General features: G+C 51.3%; 1 protein-coding gene across 4 annotated transcripts in view; it reads right to left on the bottom strand.

Moving 5' to 3' along the window:
• Positions 1-9,395, bottom strand: part of RIN3 (Ras and Rab interactor 3) — a 174,292-nt gene that overhangs the window by 23,561 nt on the left and 141,336 nt on the right. For all 4 annotated transcript variants that reach the window (XM_035261311.3, XM_035261312.3, XM_035261314.3 and 1 more), the window contains one exon: positions 6,348-6,656. In XM_035261311.3, coding sequence (XP_035117202.2) covers positions 6,348-6,656 — 309 coding nt within the window. The remainder of the gene's footprint in view (positions 1-6,347; positions 6,657-9,395) is intronic.

Raw genomic sequence — 9,395 nt, 5'->3', positions numbered from 1 at the left:
ATTTCTCCCCAGCAGCAGGACCAGCTCTGAATGACTGGTCTCAGACATCAAAGAGGTGGGAATGACTTCTTTGTCAAAGTAATAGAAGGGATGAATCTAGCAGCTAGAAGTTCTAGCTGCTCTCACCAAGCCTCACGAAGTCCGTGAAGAATCCAGTCTGTTCCTGACTCCAGAAGGGAGGGCCACTTTATCCAAAGCCATTTGCTTCTGTGAACTCCCCAATTTGCCTAACCCAGGACCCTGAAGTTGTGATAGGAGAAGACACACTTGACCAGGATTCTGAAACTTGGGGTCTATTCCCAGGCCGGCCACTGGCATGGTGATGGAAGCACAGGCTTTAGAGTGAGGGAATTCTAGGTTTAATCCTGGCCTTATCTTTCTGGAGAAGGCAGCATGGCCAGTTAACTCAGGTCTTGTGTCTCCATGTTTACCCCTTTCCTCACTGTTCAAACAGGTCTTGCCAGTGGCCCACCCTATTTTATTCCCGTTTCAGGTGGTCCATGCAGGTACCACATCAAGCTACCGTTGCCTGCATCGTTGCAATGAGGCAGGTGGGTGAGGCATCTTCCCTGGAGGTGAGGGGGTTGGGAAGACTAGAGGCAGGTCTAGGGCAGGGCGGAAGTCAGGAGTGGTGGCCAGGGAGGGCTGTTTTCTGCTTAAAGCAGTCAGTGGTGGAGGAAGTAGGTCAGAGGTGGAGGTACGCAGGACTTGGGCTGGCGTCGGCCTCTCTGTGGGGTCACTCATAGCTCCCAGGGCTCAATGAAGGGGCTGCTGGGCTGCAGACCACACCTCGGGTAACAAGGCCATAGACCACACAGCTGCCTGATCAACTGCCAGTGGGGAGGCCTGAGTCGAATGCCTGGGACCTCGTTCTAAAACTGCTGAATGTCAAAGTCAGAACTGAAGTCAGTTGGGATCTGGCTGAGAATGTCTCACCTCAATCTAATCATCAGGAAACATCTGACAAACACCAAATGAGGAACTTTCATTAAGAAAAGGTGGGGGCGGAGAAAAAAACCAGTATCCCTCAATTATCGTTAAAAAAACATCAATCATCGTTAAAGACAAAGGCTGTGGAAATACAGTGAGGCACGTGATGCATAACGAAGTTTTGGTCAACGATGGACCACATATATGACGGCAGTTCCATAAGATCAGAATGAGGATTTTTCCTGTACATTTTCTACATTTAGATATGTTCAGATACACAAATGCTGACCACTGAGCTATACTTGCCTGCAGTTTTCAGTATAGTCACATGCTGTACAGGGTGGTAGCCTGGGGCCAATGGGTGAGACCATATAGCCCAGGGGGTAGTAGGCTGTGGCATCCAGGTTTGAGTGAGTAGCTCTAAGATGTTTGCTCAACATTCAAACTGCCAAATGACACATTCCTCAGACTGTATTTCCATCATTCCCCAACAGATCTGAGATATTCCAAATTAAAGGAGGTTAAAGACACATGACAAGCACATGCAACATCTAGCCCTTCCCTAGATCCTGAGCCTGAGGGGGAAATTCTAAAGAGGACCTTATTAAATCACGTGACAACCTGGCAGCTTAGATAAAAAACATTGTATTAATGTAAATTTCTGCAATGGACAACTCTACTGTGGTTATGTAAGAGTTATGTAATCTTACATACATACATGCCACAAAATACCTAGGACAGTGTTTAGGGGTAAAGGACCCAGATGTGTGGAACTTACCCTTATGCAATTCAGAAAAAAATTTATGTATGCAGAGAGAGAAAGAAAATGATGAAGTGGAGGAGGTAGGATGTCAACAATTTGCAGAGTCTGTAGGTGTTCCTGTTTCTATGTACTATTTTATTCTTAGAGTTTTTGAAGTTTGAAATTATTTTCAAATGAAACGTTAAAAAAATAGAACTCTTGAAACAAAATTCCATGAAGAACCCCATGTGTAAAACAGGTACAAGCAGTGTTGTCTGGGGCAGAGCTGGCTTGGGACCCAGCTTGTCTTGCAAACCTTTGGTGGCCCCTGGGGTGCCTTGTGGAACCCATCTTGGAAACCACTGAGTTCAACTTCTCTATTTTTGGGAATGTGGCTGGGCAGCAGCTGTTCCTGCATCCCAACATCTAAACACTCATTCATAAATTCTGATCCTCACAATAGCCCAGAGAGAGGCACTCCTAGCCCCATTTTAAAAGTGGGAAAACTGAGGCTCAGAAAGTATCTCCTTGAGCACCTAGGCTGTCCCAGCCCCTGCATAGCAACATGACAAGTGTTTCACCCTCATTTTACACACAGGAAAAGGTCCGGGGAGATTAATGTCTAAGGCTACAGCACGGAAGCTAGGGTTCAAACTCAGGACTGTGGATGAACCCCAAATCCGCTGCTCTTTGGATTTGGAGTTGGCAAATCCCAAACCCATTTGAGCAATTCCACCCAGGTGAAGATGCGAAGGCTCCAAATGGAGCAGCCCTGGCCAGCAGGGAGGGGCAGAGATGAAATTGGGAGTCATGGTGCTCCCAGTCCAGTGCTCACCCAGTGGTGGGAGGGAAATATTCTTTCTGTTCCTTGATAAGAAAACCATTGGTTTCTGGGGGAGACCCTGGGCTGACCCTCATGGCTCAGAGTCTCCCTGCCTGGGCCTGGCTTCTGGATCCGCAGAGATTCCAGCCTCCCCCACTTCTCACCTGGTGAGGATGGAAAGCGACAAGCACCTGCTTCTACTCTACTCGTCCGCATACTGCACTGGCCATGCCCCCTCCAGCAGCTCCTTTCTTTCTTCTCCCCCTCCTCAAAATTATCCATTCCTTCCTCGAGTCCCTGCTCTCTGGTTAGTTAATAGTAAGCGAATTCATCGTTAGCAAAAATCACAGTGTTTGATTCTCAACACAAAGACAGATTCGGTCATTCCAAAATGTATATATACTTGAAAGCATCATGTTGTAACAGTAAATGCCATACAATTTTCTCTGTCAATTTAAAAAAGTCAGGCTGGTTGTGGTGGCTCACACCTGTAATCTCAGCACTCTGGGAGGCTGAGGCAAGCAAATTGCTTGAGCTCAGGAGTTTGAGACCAGCCTGGGCAACATGGTGAAACCCCATCTCTACAAAAAACACAAAAATTAGCCAGGTGTAGTAGTCCCAGCTACTGAGGAAGCTAAGGAGGGATGACTGCTTGAGCTTGGGGGGTCGTGCCACTGTCCTTAAGTCTGAGTGACAGAATGAGACCCTGTCTAAAAAAAAAATATATCATGGTTTTTTTAATGTTGCTGCTCCCTCGTGGGGTTTTAAAAAGAATTCCAGGAAGCCAGGGGTTTCTGGATAAACTGGGACGCCTCAAGAATGGAAGTGCCCTTTCCAGCCCAAAGCTGTCTTCCTGATCATGTCTCAGGGTCTGTAAAACTCTTGGTCCTGACTTTTACCACCAAGTCCAGCAAGTCCCAGGGGAAACAGTTTCCCTATTAGAAACTCAGCATTGAAACCAATCAATAGCTATTGTGACTAAGTGCCAGCAGCTGGGCAACATGCAAACTTCAGACTCGTCTAAACCTCAAGACAGGTCTGCAAGGCGGTTGTGGCTGTGCCTATTGAACACAAGAGGAAACTGAGGCTGAGCACCTAAGTCATCTGAACACAGCCACAAGCCGAGAAGCGGCAGAACCGGCAAGGAAGCCTGGACCTTGCTCTTCCATGTCCCCACAGGGTCCCAGGGCCAGTCTGCCTGCTCTCCCAGAGGCTGTTCCCAGCAGAGGGTCCCCCGTGGCTCTGTCTCCTTTCTGCCTTGATCCCCTGCAAGCCTCGTAGGACACATCTCAGCCTGCTTCCCTCCCCGGCCCCTGCTACTGCAGAGAGTTCCAGGACTGCCTCTTTCTGAGAAGGCTCGAGAAGGCCCAGCTTGTTCTCGGACACCCTTTGCCAGGCCACAAGAGGGTCTTAACCCTCCGTCTCATGTTGCCTGGCAGGGCATACTTGACTCTTTCCCTGGGTGCCAGCCCTCTGGGGCTGACCAGGTCAAATTTGCAGAGAGCTCTGGGCTCTGCAGGCTGCCTGCTGCCCCCCACCTACTTCTTTTGGCGATTTTCCTGGAGGTTACTCAGTTGTGGAGTTCACATCCTGGGCCTGTTCTCCGAGCTCCAGGCTGCACAAGATACCCGACCTTTGAGCCTAATGTCCACTCTGTGGAAACAAACACATCACTACATTCTGGTTCTACTACAACTCTCGCTCTTCCCATCACATCTCCAACATCAGGCTGAATGACGTGTTAATATGGAATTTGCCTCGGTATGGTGTCTGCTTTCAGGGTACACAATTCTAAGATATGTTTGTGGGACACAAATCAGTTTGACACAAAATGGACTCCAACCTGGAATTGTGGCCCATACCAGATCGAAGAGGAAAGGTTTCTCGGGTGAGGGGGTCTGGCACCACCCCATCACATCCCACAATTGCTTTCTGTTGGTCGATGGCCAAACTGGTTTGCCCTTCTCCAGGGGAGATGAAGAGACTCGTCTCCTAACACAACCATGTGTGTTGAGCCTGCCGGGTGCTGTGCATGGAGGCCATCGTTTCAATGCATCGTTTCTAATACTCACAGGTGACTGAGTATGGCTTCCAAACCATTAGGGGTCTTAGGGACCCTCTCTATAAAGCAGCTTCCTCAGGTGAGGAAATTGGGCTCTAAGGAGTTAAGTAAATCATTCGAGGTGAAACAGATAGTAAGTGATGGACCAGGAATTTGAACCCACATCTGTGAGTCTACAGAGGTGGCTTATCCATCCACTCTCTGTTACCATGGCAGCCCTGTCCAGGTACACGGTTTGCTCACTGCACAAGGGCATCAGCTGAAGGAAGGAATTCTGCCAGCTTTCTCTTCATTGAGCTGTGCCCTAGTGAGGCCTGCTCTTGTTTGCCTGGGGGACTGCAGTCAAAAGTCAAATGATTACAAATGGTCCCAGGGATTCCCCTCCCCATATCCACACCCTTTACAATGTGCCTTTGTATTCTTTCCATCAAGAGGGAGAATGTTCCTCAATTCTGGAGTCTGGGATGGTCTTGTGCCTAAACAAGTCAATGAAAGGTGTGAGAGTGATGTCACACACGTTCAGGGCCGGGCCTCAATGGGCCCTGCAGGCTTTGTTTGTTCTCTTGGGCCCAGCTACTGCCATGGGCACATGCCTGTGCTAATCTGCTGGAGGACGAGAAACTCGTGGCTCAATCATCCCCATCCCAGAACAGCCAACAGCTAATCAACCCCCCAGCATATAGGCAAGGCCATCCCAGATAAGCCAACAGCCAACCACCCACCCAGCACGTGAGCAAGGCCATCCCAGCCCAGCCAACAGCCAACCTCCCACCCAGCATGTGAGCAAGGCCAACCCAGACCAGCCAACAGCCAACCACCCACCCAGCATGTGGGCAAGGCCATCCCAGACCAGCCAACAGCCAACCAACTACCCAGCATGTGGGCAAGGCCATCCCAGACCAGCCAACAGCCAACCACCCACCCAGCACGTGAGCAAGGCCATCCCAGACTAGCTGGCCTCCAACTGACCCACCTCTGACCACAGACCCATAAGTAAGCCCCCTCAAGCTCAGGCACGGCTGACCAAGATCAGATAGTGGTCCATGCCCCATGGACTTAGGAGTCAAATCAATGCTAATTGTTTAGGGCCCCTGTTAGGGGTTGAATTGTGGCCCCTCAAAATTTATATGTTGAAGTCTTAACCCTCAGTACCTAAGACTGTGACCTTATTTGGAAATAGAGTCTTTGTGGCTGTAATGAGCTGAGATGAAGTCATACTGGGGAAGGGTGAGCCCCTAATCCTATGTGACTGGCCTTCTTATGGAAAGAGGAAATGGGAACACAGACGCACACACAGCAAGCACACCACATGAAGATCAGAGTTCTGTGGCCACAAGCCAAGGAGCTACCAGAAGCTCGGAAGGAACAGAACCTTCCCTAGCATCTTCAGAAGGAGCCCAGCCTTGCCTGCACCTTGATCTTGAACCTTCCAGCCTCCAAAACTGAGACAATACACTTCTACTGGTTAAGCCACTCAGCTTGTGGTATTGTTTCCGAAGCCCTAGGAAACTAACACCATGCTTTTCCTAATTCACACAAAGTTAAGGTATGGGCTGGCTTCCTCACTTGCCTCCAGGGCAGCTGCCAATTATGGCTCTCCTCCCAGTCCCTAGGTAACTCTTAGAGGGCCCAGGAATTGCACCCCCACCCACCCCTAGTTCCTCCCCAAGGTTGACCTGAATCTGGGAAGTCTGCCGCCTTCCAAGAGCTCTAGAGTCCCTGTCAGGGAGGGGTCATGGACCCATACAAAGAGAGCTCCTCGCCCAGACCCCTGCGGGCTGCCCACTGACCTGGGTTGCCGAGAGCCATGGAGTCGTAGATGAGTTTGCAGGTCTTGAGCAGGATGGAGATCTTCTTCTCTGGTGAGTAGGCCTTGTGCATGCTGGAGAACTTCTGCAGGATCTTCTCCATGACAGGCACCTCTGGCACACTGGTGGTCACACCTAGGTCGGTGGTGGTGGTGGCCAGGATCACTAGCTGGTTCTCCTTGAGCTGCTGCAGCGAACCGTCCTTGCTGTGGATGTCATGCAGGCATGAGTTGATGGCTTCCTTCAGGGGCTTCAGGACACATTTGTACAAGGCGGACTCTACAATTGCTTCTGCAGGTGAACAAGAGAGCAAGGGTGAGGAAACCAGAAGCAGGGATCCTGACACCTGGTTCTGCTTCCCAAGAGCACAGCATCCCCATCCCCTGGCCCCTGGAAGGACACGCACAGCCCCAGCAGTTACACCCTGTGGTTCTGACACACGAGAGCGTAGTATATTCAACAGAAAGCCATACTGGAGAGGCACTGGCACAGGAGCCCCTGGGGCCTCATGCTACCTGGTCATTGTATCCTGATGCTTTTCACAGGGCCTGGTAGAGAGCAAACTCTCACAGGGATGCCTATGAGTACATAACTTCAGAGGGTGCTATTTATACTGGAGTTGTGCAGAGTACAACCTGGGCAGCTGTAAGCTCATGGCCTGAATGTCCAGTAAATGACTGGTGGAATTATTCTTGACATCTCCCTTCCAATTCCAAAACCCACTTGACGCTAGTCTCAAAAATACAGTATATCCATAACCTGACCTTTTTTTTTTTTTTGAGACAAAGACTCCCTCTGTCGCCAGGCTAGAGTGCAGTGGTGCAATCTCGGCTCACTGCAACCTCCACCTCCCGGGTTCAAGCGATTCTCCTGCCTCAGCCTCTGCAGTAGCTGGGACTACAGGAGCGAGCCACCAAGTAGAGCTAATTTTTGTATTTTTAGTAGAGTTGGGGTTTCCCCATGTTGGCCAGGATGATCTCGATTTCCTGACCTCATGATCCACCCGCCTCAGCCTCCCAAAGTACCGGGATTACAGGTGTGAGCCATCACGCCCAGCCCGGAACCTGATTTTTTATCACTTTCATGGGTACTACCTTGACCTGGGTTGTTCAGGCTACTGCCATCATCTCTTGCCTGGGTTATGTCAGTCGGCTTTTGCCCTGGCCCTTACATCCCTTCTCAACACAGCAGCGGGTACTGTCCTGTTATGATATCTTTGATCATGACATTCTTCTGTTTGGAAACCTCCAATGGCCCCCACCTCCCATGCAAGCAGATCAAAGCCAAAGCCTCGCCATGGCCTACGAGGCCCTGCTGTGATCGAGCCCTGTGGCCGTTCACTCATTGCTTTGCTTGCTCCCCGAGCTCAGGCTGTTCCATCAACTGCCAGGCCTGCTCCTGCCCCAGGGCCTTTGCTCCTGCAGTTTGCTTTGCATGGCACAGTGGCCTTGCAGCTGTCCACACGGCTGGTTCCTTCACTGTTTGAATGCCGTCCTATCTGACAAGCAGTCAGATCTGCTCTTGGAGCAGGAGTTGGTGCTCTGATCTTGTAGCTGCTCTGATCCCCACTCTGAAGATGGACCAACTTAGGGTCTCAGGAGGTAGGTTGGGGGTTGAAGGAGGACTTGAACTCATGTCTACCTGACACCAAGGGACGCTCCGTTGCTTTGGGTGACTGTAGGAACATAATCTCAGGAAGTTGTTTTGGCTCTGCTCTGTCTCCAGGGGATGGGTCTTGGCTATGTTCCCAGTAAGGGAGGTCCCAAGTCCTGTTCCCGGAGGGAGACACCTGGGCTGCCCCAGACCTGGGAGAGGGAGGGACTCATGTTCCCCTGGGGCTGGGTCTCAACAGAGACCACTGATTCCCCATGGCTAACCCATGGCCATCCTGGTCCCTTGCTGCTGCCTCCCTCTTCCCCTTCGGCAGAACACAGGGCTGCCCTCACCTCCCTCAGCCCACTCCTGACCCTCCTTCCACACCCACCTCCCGACCTCATTGTCCTTGGAGCCTCCATAGGTAGAGATGGGAGCAGATGGAGTTGACCCGGGAGCAGGGGCTTGCACTTCCCCACTGTCCGGGGCTTCTGCATGGCCTTGGCCAAGTCCCCTCCCCTCCCAGGGCCTGTTTCCTGAACTGCAAAATGGGAGGGCTGTGCCCATGCCCTCCTGGCCCCTTCACATCTAAGAGCTGCAGGTTCTCTTCCTGGCACCTCCTCTCCCTCAGACTCATGCCCTCAGCAGCCATACGCTAGGACTGTTTTGCTCCAACTGTTCCTTGTGACATGTCTCCCTAATAAAACCAGAAGCACCCTAAGCATGGAGTTCTGTCAGCCTTTTTTTCTCTCTCTTTTTTTTTTGAGATAGAATCTTGTTCTGTTGCCCAGGCTGGAGTACAATGGCGCGATCTTGGCTCACTGCAACCTCCACCTCCCCGGTTCAAGTGATTCTCGTGCCTCAGTTTCCTGAGTAGCTGGGATTACAGGCGCCCACTACCACACCCAGCTCATTTTTGTATTTTTTGTAGAGATGGGGTTTTGCCATGTTGGCCAGGCTGGTCTCGAACTCCTGACCTCAAGTAATCCACCTTCCTCGGCATCCCAAAGTGTCGGGATTACAGCTGTGAGCCACCGTGCCCAGCCCTGTCCAGCCTTTTATGTGGTTTAAGTTCCTCTACCATCTGACTGTTCACATGGGCAGAGCTCAGAAGGAAGAGGCAGAGGCAGAGCACTCAGCTCATGGAAAAGGCAGGGTTGCGTGGGTCTCAAGCCCAGCGCTGCTACCAGCTCTGTCCTCGTGGCTAGGTCACTAAACCTCTCTTAGCTGTGGCTTCTTGGGCACAATAATAGCCAAGCCCATCGGATCTGGTTTGCAGTCATGAGGCTGGCACGTGCAGTGTCTGGAATGACACTTGCTGTGGAGCTGACCTTGTTCCCGCCCTCTGGAGGGCCCTTCTCCCCATCTCTGCAGAGCCAGCCCTCCCTGTCCTTGGTGGCTCAGCTCAGCTGCCACCTCCCGCTGCCTGGAAACCTC

The sequence above is a fragment of the Callithrix jacchus genome, chromosome 8, assembly GCF_049354715.1.
Source record: "Callithrix jacchus isolate 240 chromosome 8, calJac240_pri, whole genome shotgun sequence".
NCBI classification, from domain to species: Eukaryota; Metazoa; Chordata; class Mammalia; order Primates; family Cebidae; genus Callithrix; species Callithrix jacchus.
The sequence above is the reverse complement of the archived record's forward strand: the minus strand, read 5'-3'. Positions and strand labels throughout refer to the sequence as shown.